The 27,415-nt window shown below is 45.1% G+C and overlaps 1 protein-coding gene across 4 annotated transcripts in view; it reads right to left on the bottom strand.

Annotated features, from left to right (window-relative positions):
• Window positions 1-1,389: 1,389 nt before the first annotated feature.
• The window catches only part of dpy19l3 (dpy-19 like C-mannosyltransferase 3), a 30,645-nt gene continuing 4,619 nt past the window's right edge, over window positions 1,390-27,415 (bottom strand). For 3 of the 4 annotated variants that reach the window (XM_048262533.1, XM_048262532.1, XM_048262531.1), the window contains 16 exons: window positions 25,773-25,863; window positions 24,879-25,000; window positions 24,465-24,610; window positions 24,066-24,189; window positions 23,591-23,725; window positions 22,375-22,506; window positions 18,426-18,527; window positions 18,003-18,076; window positions 16,984-17,142; window positions 15,976-16,104; window positions 15,409-15,520; window positions 14,677-14,733; window positions 14,309-14,391; window positions 8,793-8,925; window positions 4,925-5,083; window positions 1,390-3,831 (listed from right to left, as the gene is read on the bottom strand). In XM_048262533.1, the coding sequence (XP_048118490.1) occupies window positions 3,628-3,831; window positions 4,925-5,083; window positions 8,793-8,925; window positions 14,309-14,391; window positions 14,677-14,733; window positions 15,409-15,520; window positions 15,976-16,104; window positions 16,984-17,142; window positions 18,003-18,076; window positions 18,426-18,527; window positions 22,375-22,506; window positions 23,591-23,725; window positions 24,066-24,189; window positions 24,465-24,610; window positions 24,879-25,000; window positions 25,773-25,863 (1,962 nt within the window). In that variant the 3' untranslated portion in view covers window positions 1,390-3,627. Of the gene's footprint in view, window positions 3,832-4,924; window positions 5,084-8,792; window positions 8,926-14,308; window positions 14,392-14,676; window positions 14,734-15,408; window positions 15,521-15,975; window positions 16,105-16,983; window positions 17,143-18,002; window positions 18,077-18,425; window positions 18,528-22,374; window positions 22,507-23,590; window positions 23,726-24,065; window positions 24,190-24,464; window positions 24,611-24,878; window positions 25,001-25,772; window positions 25,864-26,410; window positions 27,086-27,415 lie in introns of those variants that run through there. The other variant, XM_048262530.1, reaches the window with a different exon arrangement.

Raw genomic sequence — 27,415 nt, 5'->3', positions numbered from 1 at the left:
TTCAATTTTAAGCGTACTGCCCAAGGGCTTTCATGCGAATGTTGACCTTGTCTGAATACAGCTTAGGGTAGGTTTCCTTACCATATCATCTTAAATTGATTTTGACATTATGTCTTGGTAGCTTATTAGTTTGTTAATGTTTTTTTCTTTGTCTAGGACCCCACAGAGTAGAATTCTCTGTTATTTACTCCATTAAAATAATCACAGTCCCAATCTCAGTGATTTAAACACACCCTTGGAGTTAACAACAAAAAGGGCAGCCGTGGGCCTACTGGTTAGCACTTCGGACTTGTAACTGGAGGGTTGCCGGTTTGAACCCCGACCAGTAGGCACGGCTGAAGTGCCCTTGAGCAAGGCACCTAACCCCTCACTGCTCCCCGAGCGCCGCTGTTGTTGCAGGCAGCTCACTGCGCCGGGATTAGTGTGTGCTTCTGTTCACTGTGTGCTGAGTGTGTTTCACTAATTCACGGATTGGGATAAATGCAGAAACCAAATTTCCCTCACGGGATCAAAAGAGTATACATACTTAAAAGACAAAGCCATTTGCACTCAGGAAAAGAACCAGACCAAAGCCTGTATTTTTCTCTTACCAAGCCAACAGATGTTGAGGACTGTACTTTAACCTATTATTGACAGTTTTATTGTTATGCAAAACAACTTCCCATACTGAATTTTCCCCTCTTAGACAAAGGAAAACATGTTTGCTTATCACACTGTGTTCATTAGCACTTTAACCAGGTACATATCTTGTCATATTACAACACTGCTGTAATGTATTACAGTGTATTCCAGATGTACTGTGAGCAAAGTCATTCAGGGTTGTAAATGTGTCTGTACAGTATAGAACATCATATTTATTTCTAAATTAAGAATCATTTCCCAATGTGAGTTAATGGTGAAAGAAGACTGGTGTGTTTATTTATGGTGGTTTGTTTAGCATAGCAGTGATATTGAATGTTGTGTTTGTTAAAGATGGAGGCAAGAGGGAGCATATATAGGGAGAATAGCAGAGGGCCTAAAATGGATCCCTGAGTGACGAGCACAGCCTTGTGGGACCCCAGTATTTAAAACAATGTTGCTGGATGTAAGACCATTCATTCTGACATGTTGGGGTGTGTCCTTTAAACAGTTAATCCAGAACAGCAGTGTTGTGTTGACTTTTAGTTCTTAGAGGCAATACAGATTGTATAGCACTATACATTACTTATTGGACTGAACAATTAATTCATTCAAGATAATTCTTTTATACAACCTTATAACTAAAATAATTTCCTTTGGCTAGTGGCATGCCAAAAAATCCATCTTATAATAAACAATCCCTGTTATTTAGGCTTTTTAAGGCTTTAAGTCAATAACAGTGAAAAGGTGGATAAAGAATGTAGGCACCAATTTCAAGTATGTAAATCAATTTTATTACAAATACACAAAACACATTTGCACACTGCTTCATGGAAATGGCTCTAATGACAAACATTAATGTTTTCTGAAGAAATGTAAACAACATGAGCTTTGTCACTCTCAAAACCACAATATTACTCTAGTGCAATTTCATACGGCCAGCAGATCCTACGTTCACTATGCAAGTAGACAATACTGACAAACATAAGTGCATCCTGAAGAAAGCCATTTTCCTTATGAATTGCCATGATTAGTTCATTTGTTTTCAAATAGACTGGTATCTGATGTGAAGTAGAAGATTTGGCACAAGACATAGATGGAATACCACCGGAAGCAGTTCTCAGCTGTCCCCTTTGCAACGTCCCTGACATCCAAACCCAGTGCTAAGAGCCACACGGTTATTTAGGAGTGCAAGGTGCCCTCTCAATACCACACTGGGAGCTTTGAAAACCCAAAGCCAGAGTGGGGAGCAAATGTGCTAGTGCTCTCAGTGCTGCGCAAACAGCCCTCTCTTGCCTCTTCTCACCCTGGTGATGGAGCCAATGACAGCTGGAGCACTGGAGCTGATCCAGTCGGAGCTCTGCAGAGTCTAGATCATAGATATTAGAAAGCTAGATACCGCATTGTCCGTCAACAAGGTGGCATCGTAAACGCGGCCGCAATATTTCTGGGAGCAACACCTTTACTGTCTATGGGCAACGCTTGTCTAGACCTTGTCTAGGTCTAGATCCCCACCTTATTCACAGAGCTGCACAGCACACAGACAAATACAGAGAAGAGGAAATGTAACAATACGAGACAAAGTGCAGCTCATATGTTAACCATCTGGCTAAAACCAATCATTAACAATGTTATGGTTAGCAACAGCAAGGCACTTACATGAAGTCAGCCTTCTGAATCATAAATTACCAGTGAAAATACAAATAGGACCATGCCACTTTACTTGATCTGGATACATACTAAAGAACAAAACACCAAACACTACGTAAGACCTTGTAGAAAGCATTGCAAGTCAGCAGCTCATTCAAATAATAATAAAAAAAACACTTAAAAAAGCTTTGAAAATATTCATAAACATTCAGCGTACTAATTGAGGGTGCTTTACTAAATGGGGCTAACGCACTGAGGTTAGATGACAATAATGGCACAGGCATCCAAGCTTCCCCCTAATTAAGGCGTAATTTACCACGTGAGAATGCAGAGATCACACACTCATTTGTTCAGCGCCTCTTGAGTGCAACCTTTTTGTTGTGTATGGAAGGTTATAATAATAGGCTGGCCAATCTCAGGGGTTTAATAAGCTAGATGAAACACTTCTATTAATACCATTAACACAGGGCATATAAACAAAGATTTTAGACAAACATCTTATCAGTACCATAGAAGTAAATGTAAAAAAGACTAAATTGTACCTCCAATTAAAGTTATTAATAGACAAAAATGATATTCACAGTGATAAGACCATCAAGCTCTTTACTGCATTGCGAGTGTATGGCACTTATCGCATTCACACAAATTGTTTGTTTGCTTGTTTGTGTGAGTGTGTTCCCTGGCAGCGTACAACTGCTGAGTGCGGTTATTAAAAAGGAAAAAGCTTCTGAGTCAGATGAAGACATGACAGTGTGTCTGAGTTTGGCCCTGGCAGCTGGGCTGTGATGGAGCCTGGACTACTCTCAATTGCCCAAACCACTCCGGCTCTTTCCGGATCGCTCCCATATCAAAGGCTCTCCCTTTTTTATCCACTGTCATCCTGGCTTTCGTTTTGCCTCTATTTGTAACTCAGTGAAAGAGGCAAGAAAAGCTGTGTGTGTGTGGTGTGTGTGTGTGTGTGTGCGTGTGCAGTTTGTGTTGGAGCGGGTTAAAAAAAAAAAATGTAAAAAAAAAACGCTCTGATGCCTTTGCTTTCCAGAGCGCCATTTTCATCCTCACTTTCCCTGTTGTCTATGCTGCCTGATTCTGAGCCCAGGATTGGTATGCATGAGCTCACCCGTCTGTCTCGCAGCCTCAATCAGGCCAGCTTTTTCCAATCAACATCTCTCTTCCTGGACTCCCCCTCCACAACACACACACACACAGACCCACATGCGCATCAAACTACCCTTCATTGTCTCCTCTTCCTTTCTCTGGTGTGATCACACATACCAGAGCTCAGGATGCCTGTCAAGATAGCCAGGCTGGAGGCTGGAAGCTGGGGGAGGGGTCAGATGGAAGGAGGGAAGGGAGGCTTGACTAGACAGCCCTGTCCACTGCCTTGCCTTCCCCTCGACCCTTCTTCTTGGGCTTCTTCAGTCGGTACACGTTGAAGGTCTTGTTCTTGAAGACGCGCGTGAACAGGGATGAGTAGACCGGCGAGTCTGTCTTGATGGCGTCGCAGAACCTCGGGTCGGGTGACGCCACCAGGTCGGGGTCGTTCTCTCCCTCGCCGTCCATCACCTGGCAACACACAGCGACACCTCAGACGCGAATCAGATCCTCTCACGTGGCTCACTCCATCTTGACAGTGCTGCTGTCTGCAGTGTCCAGCACCACCCGGGTGTCTAACAGTGCTGCTGTCTGCAGTGTCCAGCACCACCCGGGTGTCTAACAGTGCTGCTGTCTGCAGTGTCCAGCACCACCCGGGTGTCTAACAGCGCTGCTCTACCCCCAGAGGCAGGTGATGACCACTCACTTTTATTATTATTACCTTTCTGCTTTACGCCCATTGATGTAAAAATCATGCTCCATACCCACCCACCCACACAACACACACACACACACACACACACACACACACACACACACACCATTGATGTAAAAAATCATGCCCCCACCCACCCACAACACACCACACACATGGCCACACACACACACACACATCACACACACACACACACACACACACACACATACACACACACACACCAACATGCCCACACACATAGACTCACACACACACACACACACACCAAGTCACGCAATCAGTGAGAATTCTTGCATTCCCACCACCATAAGATGAAAGTCTAGACTGGGGGATAGGTGCTCCATCCCCATCTAAATAAATAAATAACTATGAAAAGTGACTCATTTACTGGCAGCATCAAACGGGGCTGTGAGGGGCGAGGAAGGGCTTTCATGCGCTGCTGACACCCAGATCAGACATGGCTCCATCTTGGGCCCCCTTCCTGCCTGTAATTGAGCTCTTTCAAAGCCATCACTCCTCTAGCTGCCACTGACTGACGGCGGTGACAGGCAGCCAACAAGTTATTTACAGCACACGCACACCCCCTACTTACACACATACACATGCCCAGACGTACACCCCATATCACACACACACACACACACACACACACGTGCCCACACACACACACAAAGTCTACTTTTTTAGACCTGTGACATGAAGCTGAGCTGAACAGGGAACAAAGGGTTAGCCCACTTCAATCACAGCCTTCTACCTCACACACACACACACACACACACACACAGACACACACACACACACACACACACACACACACACACACACACAGACTTGGGCGACACCTACGTGTCCGTTGGCCAGGTCCAGCAGGTCTCGGAGGCGGCAGCCGCGGCTGTGTCTCCTCTCGTAGCAGATGCTGTCCTCCAACACCACGTAGTCGGCTCCTGCCGCACGCAGCACCCGGTGCACCTCCTCTGGTGACTGCCGCGCGTACACCTGGTACACCTGCCAGCCAGAGAGAGAGAGAGAGAGAGATCAACACTACTGACGCACGTACACCTGGTACACCTGCCAGCCAGAGAGAGAGAGAGAGATCAACACTACTGACGCACGTACACCTGGAACACCTGCCAGCCAAAGAGAGAGAGAGAGAAAGATCAACACTACTGACGCTCGTACACCTGGTACACCTGCCAGCCAGAGAGAGAGAGAGATCAACACTACTGACCCACGTACACCTGGTACACCTGTCAGCCAAAGAGAGAGAGAGAGAGAGAGAGATCAACACTACTGACACACGTACACCTGGTACACCTGCCAGCCAGAGAGAGAGAGAGAGAGAGAGATCAACACTACTGACGCACGTACACCTGGTACACCTGCCAGCCAGAGAGAGAGAGATCAACACTACTGACGCACGTACACCTGGTACACCTGCCAGTAGTGTTGCAAGGTGTATCGATACTAAAAAGGTATCGTGATGCCTTCACGCAAAAAACGATACGATTTCAGACGTTTTTAGAATCGATACTTTATTAAAATAATAACGTTCTGTGTCTGTGTGAACTGCTGCTCTCACTGCTCCTTGTACGCATCTAGGCAAGTGGGCGTGTCAAGCAGGCAGCTCTGAGTGAGTGAGTGCGCAGCCAACGTCAACATAGTTCTTTGCCGACAGTTCTAGGCCTTGTGGATAAAACAAAAGGTGCAGTGAAATCTGCAACTATTTCGGATACATCGCGAATAGTGAAGGCAAGCCATCAGGTACACAAAGTCATTTAAAAGCAGTAGGCTACGCATGGAACTTGGCTAAACACCTCGCAGACATATCCCAACATTTTTAAAGAGTTCAAAGAACGACAGGTTAACGAATATGCTATAGAGAACACGACTACATGGTTAGTGCCAAGTTCTTTTCTTATGTTTTAGTCTAGCGAAAACGAGTATGGTTATCTGGGATAAAGCGAACCTTCCTTCATCCATGAATTTTGACGAGACATAACGAGCTGTAATCATTTTGACGAGACATAACGAGCTGTAATCATAGGGTGCTAACGTGATGAAAGCGCAATGTTCACGCCAGAATAACATTACCATAACTTGTAAACGACCTATTTCATGTTCGGTCAGTAGCCTACTACTGGTAATATTTGTCATGGCATGTAGACTGCAATTTGTTCAATAATTATTGTTCAGATGTAGGATAGGCTACCCGAAATGCGCTAATGAAAGCCCACAGCATAATACCACCAAAGCGTGTTGAGTCCTAATAATAGCGGCTTATACGTGGTAGCAAATCATGTTATCAAAGAAATAGACGTAATGTAGGAATGCACACAGATATATTGCAACAGGTAATGGTGTAGGCCTATCTGACGAAGACCTGAGTGGTTGGAACGTCGTACTTGTACACTGGGCGCAAAGAAGACTATCCTCACATTTTCCCCTTTGCAACTGTCAAAGAAATCCCATGAACACGGGAAGGCCTAGGGTAGCCTATACTATACATCAGATGGCCTAAAGATTAGGCCCCTCTGCATAGCATTCAGTGATTTGCATGCAGTAATTTTAACACTGACCTTGATCTAGCCTAGTTTGGCTATTTAAAGCTACTTTATTGCCAAAACACAACACAATGTAAATGAACTATAACAAACAATAAAGGACTTAATCACACAAAGTAGGCCTACTATTTTACTGACTATAAAAAAAAATAATTATGTAGGAAGTTTAGAACCCAGAATTGACCTACAAAAGTGCACCAAATTTAACACAAATGACTCAATACACTTGGAGGAGGTATGAGTCCTTTCTTCTCCAGATATCTTAGGATTTCCCCGTAGTATCGTTTTAGTATCGAGCATCGTGATATTTATGGCAGGTATCGTATCGAAGTCATAATTTTGGTATCGTGACAACACTACCTGCCAGCCAGAGAGAGAGAGAGAGATCAACACTACTGACGCATGTACACCTGGTACACCTGCCAGCCAGAGAGAGAGAGAGAGAGAGATCAACACTACTGACGCACGTACACCTGCCAGCCAGAGAGAGATCAACACTACTGCCGCGCATATACCTGCCAGAGAGAGAGAGAGAGAGATCAACACCACTGCCACGCGTACACCTGCCAGAGAGAGAGCGATCAACACTACTGCCGTGCGTACACCTGCCAGAGAGAGAGAGATCAACACTACTGACGCCCATACACCTGCCAGCCAGAGAGACAGAGAGAGAGACAGAGAGAGATCAACACTACTGACGCCCGTACACCTGGTACACCTGCCAGCCAGAGAGAGAGAGAGAGAGAGAGAGAGCAGCTGATTTTTAGATCAACAGTACTCTATTAGCCAGCAGGGAAATCACACTAGCCTGAGGGTGGGAACAGACTACCAAAGAGTTGGTGACAGTTTCCAAAAGCCATTACATACCACAGTCAAAAATGATTTCAGATCATCACTCCCCATGCTCCTACAAACTGATGTATCCCTCACATAAACATATAAATAGTTTTATTTTGGTTTGCTTTTCTTGTAGAGTTGACACATCAGACTCCAATATGGATTAGATGGTGAGGTAGCTGAGCTAACTGGAGACGTGTGCACTGTAGTGGAGGCTGCCGACAGCAGCAGGCTGGGCTATGCTCACTCTGTTCTCCACATCAGAATGCACGGCGTGCTGGTGGTCAGGCCCATTCCGCTCACGTCCCCCCGGCTTGGAGCGGCCATCACGGTGGCAGAGCAGAGGAGAGGCGAGGAGGCCCTACCTTGCGCTGTCGGCACATCCTCATTAGTCACCCTCATGCAGGGGTCTGCATGTGAACACGGCACGGCGCCACCCACGGTGCCCTGGAACGCATCCCACCCCACCCCCCTCCACCCCAGCCCAGCCCAGCCGCCCCTCCTGCCCCACCACCCCCACAGGCTCCTGGCTTTGTTTAATGCGCTTTCTAGGCGGATTGGGCAAAGCAACAATTAATCTCTGCCGCTGACAAGTGCCTGACTAGTGCTCCATCTGTCAGAGGGCGCAGACAATGAAAAAATGGCATTGTTTTCCCAGATAAAGAGACACTGACTGAAAGAATTACTAAGGAGGGGCGAGACGGGGGAAGAAGGCCGCGTGCGAATAAGAGTGAGGGCAAGGAAACATGACTGGCCTGCAAGTTCATAACACTGACTCAGTTTTACCATTAGAAACGATATTGTCAAAGACATTTGTATTAATGCCATCACCTGACACATTTTAATGCGAGTCTAATAGAATTCTGAAGCCTGGCGTATGTACTGTATTTGTCCAACTCAGTAAGAAAATGCCTCTGATTGGCACAGCATAATTTGGCAGCCTTGACACAAGGTCAAAAACCGATATTTTGTTCAAGTTCAGAAAAAACACAAGAGAGCACATGCATGAGGTGCGAAAGCTGGGTTTTCACACACATATCGACCATCATTTCTGTTTCCAGGTCAGGTCTCAGGTTCTGTTCTGCCACGCGTGTGATTGTTATCTCACCTTAAACTTACATAAACAAACACCAACTTACTCCACAAAACACCATTGCTTATTTATGGCCCTCGCATACAAAATTCACCAGCACCCCTTCACAACAGAACGTGATCCCTGGGAAACACACACACACACACACACACACACAGGATCGATCAGAGTCCTCTTGCTGCGTGCGCTGGGGAGTGGGAAGGTGTGCTGGTAGTAGGTTTACCTGTCTGGTTCTCTCCCTCAGGGCCTTGTCTTCGTAGTGTGGATGATTGGTCAGAACCCTTCCCGTGCAGAGCTTGATTCCAGCCAGCAATTGCATGCTGCCTGCAAACACTGCCTTCTTGGGGGTCTTTGAGCTGGGGAGAGAGGGAGCGAGTGAGAGAGAGAGAGAAAAAGAGAGAGATGGAGAGAGCGATAGTGAAAGATAGACAGAAAGAAAGAGCTCTGTGTGTTATTAACGATTTGAGTTCAATGAAGCAGGGTGGTGTGTGAGGATATTAGATGGCGGCAGAGTTCACCGTCAGCAGTTTACAGGCTCATCATAAATATCAGAGAACACATTAACATGCTGGATTTCTGAGCGACCCACCCGTTCTACACAGGTTAAATTACCTGTGTTCCTCCAGCGCGTGGCTATAAAGCACCCAATACCGCTCTTTAATGGCCAGCTGTGAGGACCGAGGCTCCCTCACGCTCTCTCTCGCCAGCTCGGACGTCCACTGCAGCCTCTGAACAGATTCCCGCATTTAAATTCCACGACACATCGGAGGCCGGTGCTTCTCAAAAACATTCTCCTGCGCTACTATCAGCGGACTTAAGACTCCCCTGGAGTTAAACCTGAAGGACATTTGTAACGCTGAAAAATAACACAACTATCTACGTGGTGATTCCTAACTTGACTAAAGGCCGTTTACCCTGGGGGACGTCAGCAATGTGCTCGTGAAGGTGATGCAGACAATGCCGCGTGAGACAGAGGGAGTGAGAGAGAGATTGGATTAAAGCTCCGGCTGGAATGTTTATTAACGCAGGCGAGGCCGGGCCAGAATGTTTTCATTAGTGCCTTTTGACCCCGGCACCACCACCACCACCCCTTCCACTTCCAGCCCGGCTTGTTGTGAAAAGTTTGGGGATGAGAGGAGGTGAGCGGTGCGGAGGTAAAAAGGCGAAGCCAACTATCTCATGCTGGAGCTAGGAGCAGATGAGGTCATCCTCTCTCTCTCTCTCTCAGTCTCTCTCACTGTCTGCCTCACTCCAGCTCACCTGGGAGGAGGGGGTTGGGGAGTGGAGAGGCCGTGTGGTGGGGGGGCTTTTAATCTCGGCCAGGGTGAGATGGTGCCATACTGGCAAGGAAGGAGAAATCGTTACCAATACTGAGAAAGCCTCAGCTCTATGTGAGCTGGCGTGTGTGTGTCAGTGAGTGTATGTGTACCTGTATGTGTGTGAGAGTGAGAGTGTGTGTATAGTGTGTGTATAGTGTCTGTGTGTGTGTAATTGTCTATGTGCTCATCCTCCACCTCCGCCTCCTCAATTCTGATTACTGCGACGTGGCCCCATGTCTCAGTGCTGAGGGCTCCTGCCGCTAATAGACTGCAGTGGGGGCTGCCATTAGTCACCCAGGTGCCGCTGCCACGGCCGTCTCCCGCCGGGTAATGTGCGCAGAGAATGAGCCAGGCGCAGGCTCCTCGGGGACAGGCTTTGAAGTGAGGGGGCCGACACAATACACCCGGATCAATGCAGTGGATGAGCGAGCGAGTGAGTGAGTGAGTGAGCGCGGGCCCAAAAATACCAGCACTCTGGGTTAGTCAGAGCGCTGGCGGAGCCGGAGTGGCACACATACGCACGGGCACAGCACGGCACAGCACAGCACTGCACAGGCACACAGGAACTGCTACGCCCACCCTGAGGATTAAGCCATTCAATCCCCTGTTACAGTCTAATTTACTGTTCCTTCCTGCAGGAGTCATAGTGTTATCTGTGTTAAGAAAGAAGGAACAAAATATAATTATTTGGCAGCATAGCAAGACACCGCACCAGGAATATCACTCTTCTCTCTCTCTTCTCTTCTGTTCTCTCTCTCTTCTCTTCTCTCATTCTTTTCAGTGTGAGGAGCTATTTTCCCCATCTTTAAACCCCCCGTGTTTATCCACAGTTCTGATCCAAATGGAGGAAAATAAGACCATTCTGTCAAAATGATCCACCCCCTGAGACCTGTTCTGTGTATGTTGTGACTGGGGGGGGGGTACTGCAGGGCCATTAGGCACTCTATTTGAGATGCCCTACTGGAGTGATGGGATTGACCTTTGACCCCCCCTCCTCCCGGGTCGCCTACCTCCCCTCTTGGCATGCGTCCATCTTTAATTACTGAATATTGACGGCGGGCACCTCGGGACTGGGGCTGATTTACATTTAATTTCAGATTTATGTGCTCTTATGTAAATGCCATCCGGCGTTAGCCTGCACCCATGGTGACATTATAAAAATGGATTAATGTTGTTAATATTCGTGTGTGTATGCGTGGGGATGAGTGTGTGCATGTGTGTGCGACTGTGGGGGGCGCTCGTAGGCGGTTTGTGTTTGTGTTTGTGCGGACTGCGGACACATTGTTATGCACGCTGGTGCCCATGTTGCATCGTGCACCACTGTGTGTGGTTGCCTCAGAGCTCACGGAGTGAAATAAATGACTTTGTGTATATTTCTGGACACAAACTCATTGACGCTGTGGCTACTACGACCTTATATGAGTGGACGGTATGGGGGAAAGGAGCACAAACAGACACCTGTGCTACCTTCATCTAAATGTTTGGCTGCTTAACATGAGGACAGCGTCCTTCACCTTTAAGGCTGGTCAATTCATCTCAAAGTAACACAGCGGCATTGGAAGATCAGGGATCCATCTGTCAGTCGAATGGATAGATTTTCATCTGAACACCTGGCGAGGGAGGGATTTATCACAGTGGATGCAACATCAACTGGGCAAACACACATCAATGCACTAAACCGATAAAAGTGGCAGGGGGACAAAGTCCATTTGGTAGGTAGGATTGCTGGCAGTGTCTCTTTCATTAGTCTGTCATACTGACAGCGAGTTAAACCTTTATATACACACAGATACAGGCACACTCACTTTCACAAACAAACAAACAGACAAACACACACACACACACACACACACACACACACAGACACACACACACACACGTTCCTGAGGGAGGCACCATGAATGAATGTGATTGAGCTGTAAGAAAGGAGCAGGTAGGGTTGAGGCTGGAGAGAGAAGAGAGAGTTAGTGACAGGGGCTGATCGTCTGTCACGTTGTCTCCACAGAGCGCCTGGCTCTGATCCTCTCTGTGCTCCTCCTCTGGCGCCCGCGGCTACCGGAGACGTGCTTGCCCCCCCTCAGGACCTCGCCCCGCCACGGCACGACAGCACCGCCACTCTCCGCTACCGCCTCCTATTGATTGAGCCGCGTTAAAAGTGAGTTGTGATGTAATGACCGATAGCCGTGAGCAGTCCCTTGCGATCGATTGCAGAGACCAGGGTGAGTTTGGTTTTATAACATGCGGAGCGTGGCAGAGCGAAGAAGAGCAGACATGATTCAGTCATGGGAAGACAGTCATGGTGCAGTGAAAAACACAGGGAGCCTGGAGCTGCTCCCTTAGCTAAGCCTCAGTATGATAGAATCTGTAAGATGCCTATGATGTAAGTTGCTAATAAAGAAACCCAGGCATGTTGAACAATATGCTCAATTAAAGCCACCGACTCCAGCCTGGAAAACAGAGTACTCAGATTTTTGTTGAGAAAGAAATTCCACAGAGACGGCAACAAAAAGTTGCTAATTTGAAGCAATTGAAAACAGAGGAAGAGGAGAGCGTTAAGACCGACAATTAGCATGGAGGAGAGAGAGAAAATCTGAGGAGGTTGACAACAGCAACAAAAAAAGGGGAAAAAAATGTCAGAAACAGCAGGAGAAAAAAGACATGCTTTGTTCGGCTGGTGAACAGTGTAAATTGCTAAGGGCCGCCAAAAAATTCCTTAGACAAAAACAAAAGCCTAATTTGTCTTCATTATTCCAAACAAAGCAGGATTTCAAAATAACTAACCATTGTGCCATCAAAAGAAAAAACAACAGAACAGAACAGTGGCAATTTGAACAGAGCAGAGGGATGGAAATTAATCTGGTGGCAGGCAATGTTCAAAATGATAAGGTTGTCTGCAAATGGGTGTTTAACACCGAAAGAAACTCTGGCATCTCTGTCAATAGATGAGAGAGACCCCAGCCAGTCTGAATGGCTAAGCTGGAGGGGTGAGAAGAGCTGGACACAATGGCCGACTGGTGGCTGATCAGGTTACAAAACGCCAAATCCCAGACTGCAGCCACACTATGAGCTCAGGCCAGTTCTGCCGTCTGGTGCAGACGGTTGGCTAGCTACCACAGCAGAGCTGCAGCAGCCTTCTCCTATATACACGCTGAAAATGTCTGAGCGTTCTTCAAACCTGAAGCTGTTGCAATTTCAGGATGTAGTTTCACCCCCATGAGCCTATGTCTACAAGCTACTATCTATTGAGGATCAATACACACAGTCCAAACAAACAAGAAATAACCCCTCGAGAAGAAATAATGATATTAATAAACAAATTCCCATAACAAATCATCATTTATAAACTGGATAAACGAAAGCCTGATAGAAGCATAAACAATTTAGCTTATGATCCAGTAAAATGTGTCAAAATTTGAATTTCCCCTGGGGATCAATAAAGTATCTATCTATCTATCTATCTATCTATCTATCTATCTATCTATCTAAAAGCAATGAGCTAGCAGAGCCAAGCTTGGCAAATAACAGTAGAGCTGATCAAGTCCCATCATCATCACCAGCATCTTGATCACCACCAGTCCCACTCCAAAAGAAATGGATCTTCATCTTCAGTTCTCACTCAATAGACTACACATTTACTTAAAATATTTGTCAATTCGTAGCTAGTTGGATAGCTGGGGAAATTAAACTCAATTGCAATTGACTTTGCAGTATAACATGTCTGAGAGTATGTGAAAATAAGATTTTTTGCCTACGATTCACCTGCCCCATACGGGCCAATGGGAATTAACGATGTTCCCCCCTCTCATTCTCTCAGCATTTGAAAGCTCTACTAATCTACACGTAAAAGTGGAGGAGCTTTGGTGATTCGGGGTTTCACGAAACATGATTCCTGCTTAACTCTTTCATCTGCGGCGTAATTAGCGCGCTAGAAGCGGCTTAATGCCACTACGCGAGCCAAGGTAACTCCAAACCTTAATCCCCCACGCAAATTGGATTTGCTCTGTGGTGAGGGACCGGTGTCATCGCGCTCGCAGCGAAAGCGTTTGCGCTGCCGCTCTCCTCTGCTGGCTCCCTCGTCTCTCTCATTTCCCTCGTCCTCGGCTACTCTTCCCCACTGCTCAGGGAGAGGAGCGGAGCGGTAGCCATTGCAGCTCAGTTTGGCGGCCTTGATATGATGATGAGAACATTCCAAAGAAAGAAAGGGTAGCTGCCAGATTTATCCAGCGGCCAAAACAAGTCTTATTCATGGGCCAAATAAACAACGCGCCATATATGGCTTCATGTAAACGCAGCTAGCCAGCCGCTTCGGTGATGGGTTAGGAATTGTGGAAAAATCTTCAATTAGGTTTTCCCATTACCTAGGGTATGTGTGTGTGTGTGTGCATTTGCATGTGTGTGTGGTCAATGATGCTGTGGTTACCTTATCCAGGCCATGAGCTCCACGGTGTCCGGGTCATAGAATTCCCTCAGTTCGGAGACTTCTTCCATCAGTCTGGGCCAGAACTATGAGACAGAACACATACTGCCAGGTGAAAACCTCTGTAAAGAGCCACAGTTACATCTAATGTTGTAGTCACACATTATTAAAGGTAGCCTACACACAAAGACAAATGTATCTGTGCTACAAAGGAAAACAGAACTTTGAAAGGAGAGAGAAAACTCTTTCGGATATTCAGGAATATCTTGGTAATTCAGCAGAATAGCTTGTCTAAAGTGGTACACAGTTACAGTACAACAGGAGATGGAAATATGCAAAATGTAATGAGATATTTTTTGCAAATACCTTACCTTGTAATAGAGGAATGCAAGAATTACAATTGGAACCGTGTATCTAATAAGCCTTAACTGTATGAATAAAAAAGAGAAGAAAAACATGTTAAAAGATGTAAAAAGAAAGACACACAAAAAGAGAACTTTCCAGCACCCTTTGGAATCAGATTGTAACCATACTGCCACCTAGTGGGCAAATCAACTGAACCTATTTGATTTGTTTATCTGTGTTCCAACCCTTATTTGCATATACTCCGGTAAAACCCACATTACCAGTCTACTTCACGTCTCTTGTATAGCCACATGGCTATACTGCCGTATCTTTTTTAAAACAAATATTGCCTTGTGTCTGTATGACAGTGATGAAACATTGGGGCAATGATAGCATCTCCACAGAATGACAGTCTTGTTTTAGTGGTTTTATAACAGAGTTAGCAGACGAAAGTGACATGTCAAAAACAACACATCAGGTTCATCAGAAAGGTATAGACCAGTGAGCCTTTCTTCAAGATAAGTTCTCCATATTTTTACTATAATAGTTTGTACTATATAGTTTGTGTATATAGTTCTATATTTAGAGGTGTCTGTCTTCATAAAAACAGACTAATTGGAACAGTGATGTTTTTGCACTGTGCAGGATCTTAACTGCGATATGTTCAGGCTAATGATTAAAGTAAACAACTGCAGATGATCTGACACATGAAGCAACTTTCCTACTGTAGCACAGGCAGTTTGTGCAGGTTGTTTTACCTTGGCTTTGGTACTGCAATGAATGACCCTCAGATATAGCTCCCAGATGTCCTTGCCACATACACCGTAGGCAGCAAAGGCACACATGTGTCCAGTCCACAAGTACTTCATCCTGCGGACAGAGGGAGGTTCATAAAGGCTCCTGTCCACCATCATCATCCTCATCCTCATCAACTCATTTGCCTTATCGCTACTTCTGCATCGTTAGCGGTGTGCTCTCCTCATTAGGGGCTAATGAGAGTAAAATTACACATTAAAGGGAGCACAAGAGACTGGAAATGAGACAGATAAGGAGAGTGATAAAAAAGTAAAAGAAGCGAAAAAAGAAAATCAAAGAGGTGAAAAAAGAAGCAGGTCATCCAATAGCGCACTGGGGTACAGAGAGGGACATGTTGAGTGGGAAAAGAGGAGGCCGAATGAGGTGATGGGTTTGTGCTATGTATGTGTATGTGTATGTGTGTGTGTGTGTGTGTGTGTGTGTGTGTGTAGCCGGCGGGGGACTGCAGCACCAGCAGGCGCCTGGAGTCCGAGTGCCGGTCAGTGGCCCCCATCAGTGTCGCGGCTCACCTCATGGTGCTGAAGGCCAGCAGGCCGAAGAAGACGGTGTGCAGGAGATTGTAGGCGACGTCTGGCCTCATGCGGATGAGCGACTCATCTCTGGATGCTGCCACACGTGCCCGAGCAAAGCCTGAGTCACTGAGAGAGAGAGAGGGAGAGGGAGAGGAGAGAGAGAGAGAGAGAGAGAGGGAGAGGAGAGAGGAGAGAGAGAGAGAGAGGCGAGCCATGCATTAAACATAAAGCAGAGCTCGACCACTGGTGACAAGAGATTATTCCTTCCCTCCCAGCGGTCCAATTTTGTTTATTTATTTCTAAGGTGGAAATGTTAACTGGGCGATGGAAGAGAGAGAGAGAGAGAGAGCGCGCATGTGTGCTGTAATCAGCCACGTGTGTGACTGCACCACCCCCACCACCCCAGCACAGCCCTTGGGGATCAGATGTGAGCGAGGGGGGCAGGAGCGCGTGGAGCTGCTTCTGTCTGAATGATAACAAGAGGAGCGGAGGGCCCAACACGGAGACGTGACTAGACAAGAGAAGGAGATGGAGCGCCAGCATAACCCGCAGCTCCACAGAAGAACCCCACAGAACACAGAGCGCTGAGTGCTGAGGAACATTGCATGAGGAGCCGGAGTTCTCTTGGATGTCTGTGGACTCCCCGCTGCTTGCCTGTGTGTACCGGTATATAAAAAACTTGTTTGTGCTCATGTCTGTTTAGCTTATATGTCTGAGCAGGCTACGTGTGTCTGAGTGAATGTAAGTTAATTCAACTACCAAAAAGGCACTATCAGCATGTGGTTGAAGAGATATGGTATTGGCATTTGCAGGAATATATCAAACGTTCAGAAAACTTGAATTCTCCCAGAGTTTTAAAATATGCTCGCTAAAAGCAAATGGAACTTTGGTCAACCGAGGGTGCGATCATCCTGATACGCTAGCACAACCAGGACAGGACTTTGCCTGTGGCCTGGTGTGCATTGCTTCGCTGAGACGACGCCAGGCCAAGGCTGCCCCACTCACCTGAGGTTGGCCAGGGCCACCAGCGCCAGCATGATGAGCAGCACGCTGAGGGTGGACAGGTACGGGTACAGCATGAGCGTGCCCCCCAGACGCTCAAAGGTGTCCAGCGGGAGCAGCCCGAAGGCCTCCTCGCACAGATACAGACTGGCATCAAAGTCCCTGCAACACCAGAGCACACAAAGGGGGTGAAGGGGGGAATGAAGCCAGAGATGAGACAGAAGATGAGGGAGGAGAAGGAGCTGGGGAAAGACTAGACTAGACTGAGTTGGGGGAAAAGAAGTAGCGGAAAGTACTAGATTTTGTACTTTAGTGATTTTATTGCAGTGGTGGGGTGGTAATTTGAAAAGACAGACCAATGAAAGCGTAGGGCAGGCAAGACAGAAAAGGACTGGACAGAGAGTGCACCGGAGAGGCGGAGAGAGATTTGTCTGAGAGGAGGAACAGATCATAGATTTTTAAGGCTGTGTCTGATCACTGATACAGCTGCTGAGTGCTTTATTAGAGATAGCTCTGTGAGCGGCTACGGATGGAGAAGAATGGCTCTCCGTGACAGATACCTTTTTCCTCCGAGTTGAATGGGAATTTATAAATCTGCCAGAGATTAATGGACTTGGCATTAAGCACTGTCCCTGGCCTTACATACACCATGAACACAACTTCTCGTTAATCTAGATGAATAGTGAGTAAAAAAATGTGTGTGCAGTGTGTGTGTGTGTGGTGTGTGTGTGTGTGTGTGTGTGTGTGTGTGTGTGTGTGTGCAGTGTGTGTGTGTGTGTGTGTGTGTGTGTGTGTGTGCAGTGTGTGTGTGTGTGTGTGTGTGTGTGCAGTGTGTGTGTGTGTGTGTGTGTGTGTGTGTGTGTGTGTGTGTGTGTGTGTGTGTGTGCAGTGTGTGTGTGTGTGTGTGTGTGTGTGTGTGTGTGTGTGTGTGTGTGTGTGTGTGCAGTGTGTGCAGTGTGTGTGTGTGTGTGTGTGTGTGTGTGTGTGTGTGTGTGTGTGTGTGTGTGTGGGTGGGCGCATACCTGGTGGCCCCAGGGCCAAACTTTGCTTTTATGAACTTAAAGATGTGCTCGTCAGACCAAAGCTGCAGTGCTCTCTGCCAAAAGAAAGTGAAGAATCCAAGCGACAGACACGGCATGAAAGGGTTTGACGTGTTAGTACACATCATTTTAGCATGTTTCTCTTACATACCAGAATAATGCATCTTAACATACCAGAATAATGCATCTTAACACTAAAACATGACCGGTACAATATTATTTTAGACAAGTGCTGCATAGTGGTGCCGGAGCCAAAAATACTACTGCCTTAAAAAAAAACATCTACTAGCACAAGAAAGCACTCCACAGCACTTAGTCCATGCAGGATTACTGGCTCATTCCTGATGACATAATGGAACAGGGGCAGAGACACAGGGACGATGTAGTACATGTCTCATTGCTCACCTTGGCTAAATAATTAATGCTGAGAGCTAATGCCAGGACCAACAAGGTGTGCAGTAGCAGCTTCGCCACTCGTGACAGCAGTCCCCCGGACTTCAGCCCCCTCTACGAGAGAGAGAAAGAAAGAAAGAAAGAGAGAGAGAGAGAGAGAGAGAGAGAGAGAGAGAGAGAGAGAGAGAGAGAGAGAGTAGTGTTGGGTCATGGCCTGACATCTCCATTTCACCTCTGTTGACTGGGACAAAATCTTCATACACGAGCACGAATGAAGCTGAAACTGGACTATATCAAACATACATGAGACGGCCCAGGGAGAGGCATTCCTGCAGAGAGACATTGGAGGAAAAACAAAAACATCTGAACTTCAAAACGGGGTTCTGGCACAGCCTGCGGACACGAGGTTGAACTGCAGAGGTCAAACAAAGGTCAGGCTAGAAGAGTGCGAGGAGACGGATGGCAGACTCATTTTCGAGTCTGGCATCACTAACTGAACTCCTGAGACCAGTCTTCCAGTCAGAGATAACAGGTTTTGGACGAAAACAAATCTTTAATGAACACTCTTTCTGTGCCAGTGGGATCCGCATCTGTCTGGGATAAATGCTCCTGAAACACATCCAGCTGGAACTGCAATAGCAAGGATGTGTACTAGAGGACTATGTCCAGGACAAAGTGCACAAAATGATATAAACCACTATAAAAACTATACAAAGCTATAAACCACTATGTATAAGTGCTAGATAGATAACTTCCATAAGTGCATAAACCATAAGGTAAAATGAATGAGAAAAGCAGCTGAAGGAGACTGGTCATGTTTCAGAGGTGTAAAAGTCCAGCTCCAGAAAATAACATCTCTGTCATGTTTACCTTAACTGGCATCAGGAAATAGTTGACTGAAAAAGTTCACATTTATAAACTAGTATTTGTACAAAAAAGAAAGGCATACATAATAAAACAGAGAGACTCATCAATCATTGATGGAAAAGAGGCAAGAGAAGGCTAAATCATTTTAGGTTTTTCACCAGACGAGTAGCCCCTTCTCCGGTGAGTCATAAAGAGGATTACAATTTCAGTTGTAAAGGGTACGGCTGCCTCTGTGGACCATCCTAGACAGCTCCTATTGACTACTTATGGAACTGAGTGCAAGAGGTCTATTACTCTCTGTGAAATGCAGAAGAGGAAATAAACAGGTCTGTCGATTATCTTATTAGTCCAATTATTCTTAGCGCTACAATAGCATCTAAGTTCATGCCATATCAAAACTACTTGGACAGTTTAATGAATCTAAGACTTACATTACCAATCCATTTATTGCATCTTATAATAGTATGATGTTAATTTAATGTCTTGCTCTTTGTGTTTAAATGTTAATATTACATATTATTATACACACATATATTTCAACTCTAAAATTCAGATTATTCCATTTATTATTTTTTTATGAGCATATAAACCCACCATTATTGATACTTTCCAACCCTGCAACAACCACATGGCTAACATACAAATACTCCATAAGCCATCCACTCTAAGAATCCTTACTAAGACATCATAATACAGACCTGCGTTGCTATGCTTTCCCTTATTACCAGAGTATGACTGTAGAACTCATCCATTTTACCATCTAATCTAACTTCCCATAGAGGAAGTTATGTGTAATTAACTGCTCATGAAACACTATAATATAACTAGTTATCATAATAAATATACTGTAGCTCATAACAGCAACAACCTGATGATGTAATATGTTCTCAATACTGTAATACAATGTTGGCGTCAGAATCCAATAACATAATAATTTGCCAATATTGTTACAACTTGGTCAATGTTTTGGTAGCATGCCACTAATGGTTGAGGCAAAGCAGTGAGCTGTATCCATCCATTGTGTCTCATATTTAGCTATAGGGGGACAAGCAGGGAAACTGCTACCTTTCTTTTTATTATTATTATGCATCTTCTGTCTTCTGCCATTGGATTATATGGAAGGCTCCTGAGACACATGGTAAATAGTCCTGAAATTTGACACACATACCGGAGAAGGGCTCCATCTTTTCACCAAGTATCTACTGTACACCTTGACCTCCAGAGTCACCATTTTAGATTTCAGTGAAAGGTTTCAAATGTTAGTGCCAGACAAGAACATGCAGTGATGAGAAGGCCAAGCAGCCCAGGAGGGTATAGTTGTTATGGAAATGTGGAGCCACTTAGCACCAAGATCAAGTTGTATGCTAAAAAACTGAATATTAGCCTATCATTACCTGTTCCAGCAGTTTGGCCCAAGTGGATCTGGCAGCAGCAACATTAACTTTGTTCCAATTTATTTAAACGCCCTCTGAATATGATCTCACTTTCTGCCACTGATTTTTATAATCTAAAATTCCTCTATAGGGATTGGTTTAGGGAGAGTTCTATTGGGAGTTATTACATTTCGGGAAATGATTACATTATTGGGTTCTACAAGCACCTTTTCTATATTTTTGCAACTAAAATGAGCAATTGTCTAGAGGTAAGGCAACTTCAGCTGAAATTTAGGACATCTGGAACTTTCCTCATATTATTTTACAGTTCCTTTCTCCAAAAAGAATTTAAACAAGCTGTTTGATGTTAATAACTAATTTAAGTTTATCAGAAATGCCTTCAATGCCTGCTATAAGCTTAACAGATAAATAGCCTATTTCAAGTAGTTTTATGGTGAATGGATAACACTATTTATAAATAATTCACACAAGTAATGGAGGACTAATGTGACTAAATGTTTTTTCATACTTGAGCATATACATCCCTCATGGCCTGGTATTGATTTTTTAACACTCTTTTAACTAAACTGATCTGATCAATCCACCTCTTATGTCCTGAATTCAAATGGAACCTGACATTTTCCAAGATGATCTATGACTTTGGTCAATAGTGGCATGAAACAGAAAACTTCAGACAAAACTATTTGTTTAAAGGAACTTCTCAAAAGTGAATCCTACACACTGTTACTTTATTTGGACTGTCAGTCCAAGAACTGTGGCATGAAAAGTTCCACATGTGCACAAGAACAAGAGCATGTTAACAAGTTTGTTCTGCATTCCATCTGAAGAGAAACTTCACTTGCCAGGTAGAATGGAAAGTGTTTCTGAGCTGGTTATGTGAGGATGTCTTTCTCTCTCCAATTGAGCTTAGGGACCTTTCTGTCAAGAGTAGAAACTTTCCACTGAGATGCACAACATAGCAGATGCACACCGAGATACAGCAACACTGCTCCTGTGTCTGACTGCGCAGGACTTAGAGCAACAAATAAAAGCAGGGATGCCATATTTGGGCAGGCTTCAGAACAGAAACAATTTAAAAGTATTCACCTGTCTTAGACGCAAAACTCCCCAATGCATTCCATTTGAAGTAACAAACGGACACAATTCTCATTTCTATATATCCATTTCCACCTACTGTAAATTTAACTTTGTTTGATTGTGGGTACCAGTTGGTGGTTCTAGCCATTAATTGATTCATTGGATTCCATCACTCGGAGAGCAACAATGAAATGGGCTGAGGTAAGCCACGGTATCAGAGATAATGAGACTTCACTTGTGTGGTCTGCTCTTGTTTCTGTCTTAAAAGGTTGCAAAACAACAATTGGGGGTAGACAACAACACAAGGGCAGCTTGGACCGGGAAAAAAACTGCTACAACGCAACACGAGTCACTGCATGATGAGCCCAAACTTCAGAGAATGTTTCACCAACACAACGCATAGTGACACTTAGGGAGTGTGAACAAAACACATGAAAGAACCGGGCTAAAGAGAGTAACCCCATTAAAATGTAGCTACCTTATTAGACCAATCAGTTTAAAACAGTGAAGGCGTCCTCCTCGTTAGGATACACCCCTCAAGCTCCATCCCTAAACTGGTATCTGTTGTCTCATTAATCCATGGACTGTTTTATATGATTGTGTATGTCATTAGGAAATCCCACCTGGAAGTGTCTGACGGAAAGGGCCGCCACGACAAAGCTGAGGGCCAGGGAGCCGAGGATCATAGAGTTACAGAACTGCAGCAGCCACACAGACAGCAGGCTGATCGCCTGCACCAGGTACAGAGAGGTCACCTACAAACACACACACACAGACACACACACACACACACACACACACACACACACACACACACACACACACACACATGTAGCACTTTCAGATCAGATGCTATAACATAACAACTGAAAAATAAAATACCCTATGTTCATAATTTAATATCAATAGTACAATACTGTCAAATTATATCATTCAAACGCTATTAGAAAACAACCTAAATCTAAGAAAGAATATGAAAATGAAGACAAATGAAGACATAAACTGATATCAGATCTTGACACATTCAAGACAACATTTTCTTATTGTCAGCTTAATGTCAAATTGTTCAATTATTTATCTAGGCTATCTCCTACACGCATGTCAATTAATGTAGCAACAACATAGTTTGAAAAAATGACATTTGATTTAGGCTGACGCTGTAAATATGCAAACCCTTTTGAAATCCACTTTCATCCTAGTCAAGATCCCTCCAGTCAAACTGCCTGCGTCTGATTTCAATGCGTCTAATCTTGCTATTAATCATGTCCAATCTCACTGGTAATAAATACCAAACTGTGCCGGGCCTCAGCAGACTGCTAACAAGAGTGCATATTTGATCACGACTCCAGATGAATTGGCAAGCACAATCCTCAAACCAATGAAGAGAGGAGGCACTCAGCCACTAAGAAAACTGTGTTCCTAGTTGTGAGGAGAATGCTATTAGATGCAAGATACTCTGTTCAAAACCTTGCTTTTATTGCAGAGTGATTTTTTGAACTACAGAGGGTTTAGCATTGTTACTGCAAAGAAATTAAAGTTCTGGAGCCAACAATGTGAAAAGTTGTGAAGACAAAATGTAAAAAGTTATTTCACAGGGTAAAGTCTAAGGCCAAGGCCATTTTATATTTCTATAAGCATTCTCAGACACTGGGTGCAATTCCAATTCAACCTTATCCAACCTTTTTGCACTTATAGAAGATGAACCAAACTAACAGTCTAATAACTTATTTTTGCAATCTGAATCATCTGGCAATTTGGTGTTCTGGCAGTGGACTGGTTGAGACTTTGTGTCTGAGGCAGAGCAGACCATCCAGACACACGTGCAGACCGATGGCTCACCTGCTCAGGGCTGAGGAAGTCCAGGGCATCCAGAGTGAAGAAGATGAGGGCCTGGATGAAGAGGATGAACTGGTTGAACTGCCAGGTGAGGCAGAAACAGAAGGTGGAAACAAAGACCAGCCAGAGCACCACCCTCTACACACACAGAGAGAAAGAGAGAGAGAGAGAGATACAGGTACAGAGTTACAAACTGACAGACCTGACAATAAAGATCACCATCTGTGTGAAAGAGAAATATCTTACAAACCCCTGGCAATAAAGACTGCCCTCTGTGTAAGTAATGAGAGACAGAAGTGACATTTGCACGGCCATCCATGCAGCTCCTTTAACAAGCTCAACTCTGAACTGTTCTCTCTTGTCTGCATGGAAAATAAGCTCACACAGGGAAATGAGCTGAAGATAAGAAGCACGTTTGTGACCAATGGTGCTTATCAGGTGGGCTTCACCTCGAGAGTGACAGTCACCTCCCATTTACCTGGTGAATGGGCTTCAGCTGAGGCCGCAGATAGCAAGTGATGGCCGCCACTTGCAGAGCAAAAAATGGCAATGACCAGTTCTCCCTGAGCGAGATGGTGAATTCCACACGTGTGGTGTCCACTCTGAAAAGCATAGGGAAACAACATCAGTTCTACAAATGCACTTCAGCACTTTCCATTTCTACAGCATAGTTTGCTACAGTTTCTGGTAAGCGCCTTGAGTCATTAAAACAAATATTGAATTGGATTCAAGTGGTCATGTGTTACGTGTGAGGACTTTGCAAACACTCAGATGTGAGCTGGTGGTGTGTCTACAGCGAGACGGACCTGTTAAGGAGTGCAACAGACCCCCGCCAGACTGACCTGTTAAGGATGTACCAGACCCCCGCCAGACTGACCTATTAAGGATGTACCAGACCCCCGCCAGGACCCCCGCCAGCCAGGAGCCGCTGAGCAGCCAGCTGGTGATGTAAAGGGCGATGACATACACGGCCTGGAGAGAGAACACCGTGTAGATGTAGAAATACACTGGCTCCAGGTACGTCTGCAAAACAAAGAGAACATGCGGTCGCTCAAAGAGACCTGTCTCTACTTGAACTTAAAGTTATACTGTACCTGCATATATTCCGTAACCACAAAAGACTCTACAGTACAATAAATAGAATTCCTACCCCTGACCCTGAATGCTCTTTTGTGGTTGAGCATTTAGTCCCAGGCTTTGCTAATAACATGCTCTTTTCATGGTTTTCCACTTAGCCTTCTGCTGTCCCTATTCATGGCGCTCTGTTCTCTAATTGAACAGCTCTTAATACCTGAATGGGCAGAACTCTGTAGAGGATGCTGAGGAAGACTTCCTGGTATATGTTCATGCGCTGCAAGAGGTTAATGGTTCTCTTGGATTCTGTCATGTTGTCATTGATGAGCTCGACGAGGCCTAGCAAAAAAGTGAGAAAAAGCGAGACAGGAACTTCTTTTCAGTTTAACTGACACACACACACACACACACACACACACACACACACACACACACACACACACACACACACACACACACACACACACACACACACACACACACACACAAAAAACAAAATGCTGGATTCATCCCTTTGGAAATTGGTTATAGCTGACGAGTGAAGCCCAAACAACAAAAGACAGTGAGGCATAAAAGTTGAATTCTTCCCCAAGGCTAAGAGGTATCAAGAGAACAGCTTCACACAAGCACTGGGACTGCAGCCATTTAGCTGCTGATCGGCATGGGCCTAATTGCAGTTTTTCCTGTTGAAAAGTACAGAGGAGACCATTTAAAATGCAACTATTAAAGGACTCATTTTACCCAAGGCAACTTAACAGAAACATCACTTTTTTATCTTCCTTTATTTAATTTCCCTTTCCTTTGCTTTATCCATTTGGTTAACAGTCCTTTAATGGTGCTCTGATTACACAAGGTAAGAGGCCATTGGATACTGTTGTATGTTCTAATGTCCTGCTATTTTGGTTCGCTTCCACAGCCACTAGCAGGCACAGCTCTCCAGTATGAGAAAGGACATGGTTAATTTACTGTTTAAAGGATAGGCAGCTTGCAGCCTTTCAAGTGTTATGATGCTCTAAGGACATCAGCAGTCCACTCAATCCTCACATGACAGGAGGCCAAAGCTGGGACTGCGTCTGTTAGCAAGTGTGCCTGGATCAAGAGCAGGCCCTACCTTGCTGAATGGTGGGGGCCTTCAACATCTGTTTGTAGTAGGAGTAGTACAGGCCACATTCAGTCCGAAAAGAGATTTCACGCTCAACCTCCTAGCAGTCAAGAAGGCAAGAAGGAAGGAATGAAATGCACAGAGGGAAACAATATACAGCAAAAATGCCTTCTCTACCTACAAACAAAAAGATCACATACAAAACAAACACACTTTTCAGATGAAAGTATTCTTCAGTGCCAGCAAAGCGCCATATTTTTGTCTATACTGAATACTAAATGTACACAAACAATCTGAGATATATTGAGCTGTTAATGCAACAATATTACATTCCAGAAAGACAAATGAGTATACAATGAGTGTACAACCATTACATTTGTTTTTTACACTGCTGAAAGTAAAGAAAGCTTGGGTAAATAAAGCAAGGGGGACTGAAATTGACACAAGCAATTTTCATTAATATAAAATATATCTTTAAACATAGATAGAGTCCTTAATCCTCATGTTTGTGAAATCAATATGGGAGGCGATATCTTCACAGACAAGTAACATCACAGACTTCACATTAACTTCACAGACTACTACGATGTGAGAATTGGCTGAGAGCAGTTCCTCAGCATAACTGGCCCCAGGTTCATGCTACTTACCTCCAGGTGGGAGAACCAAAGCAGGTTCTCGTGTATGGAGTTCACCGCCCACGCATGGAAGATCCCTAATGCCCCTGCCAATGACAACCCAGTTGCCATGGCAACACCATGCCAGTACAAAGCCAGAACTCCAGACTGCTGAGAGTTCCGGTAATGCCCACATTCTTCCTTCTCAGCCTTCCCTGTGGACCGTTTTGTCTCGGCCTTTCCCATGGACGCACCATCACGGGTAATCCCGCTGTGCCTCTCCAGCTTTCTATCCCCTCTCCTGCGGGCCTCCATGTCAAATTTCAAGCAGCCCTCCTTCCTCTCCCCGGTCACTTCTTATCTAACTGGCTAGAAGCGCTAGTGCTGCGGCACTTTCCATGCTACCACATCACGCTGCCTCTCCGCTTGTGAAGTAATCGGTGGCTGGGGAGACCAAAAAGCCTTTGCCTTATTCTTGTGCTCTTCCACTCTGCCTTCCGAACAATGCCTCCACATCTCATTAGGAGAAAATATCAGTCCGGACCACAAAAAAGGCCTTCAGAGGACACAATGTCCAGAACTCCGACTAGTGAGCAATGAGAACAGAATGCGCTCACACAGGCCAGTAAACGGAAATCTCTGCGGAACACAGGAGGATCAGCCCACAAACGGTTGACCTCTTAGTACATTTGTTAAAAAGAAAAGAATAGCAACAGGACGGAGGTAGAACAGGACTTGGAACATCATTTGGAAAAAAAGGGTAAGCACATTTGTCAGAGCACTTATATTCTCTGAGCCTGGAGAGGGTGCCGGACTTAAATAGACCCCGCGAGGTACTATAACCGTCATGGACATGACCTCACACATGATGAATTTAAGGGGCTGTGCAGCAGCTGTCTCCCACCACACAATGGCTTCCCAAAGGAGACACCTACAAATGCGAAGGAGAACTTCAAATGCTGGCGGGGAACTGCCTCACTAAACTGGGGAAACATAAAAGCAATATCTGGCCATAAAATGCAGACATAAGGAAAAAAT

Source organism: Alosa alosa, chromosome 14, assembly GCF_017589495.1.
Source record: "Alosa alosa isolate M-15738 ecotype Scorff River chromosome 14, AALO_Geno_1.1, whole genome shotgun sequence".
In the NCBI taxonomy this organism is placed as follows: Eukaryota; Metazoa; Chordata; class Actinopteri; order Clupeiformes; family Clupeidae; genus Alosa; species Alosa alosa.
This window is presented reverse-complemented; position numbering and strand designations above follow the sequence as displayed.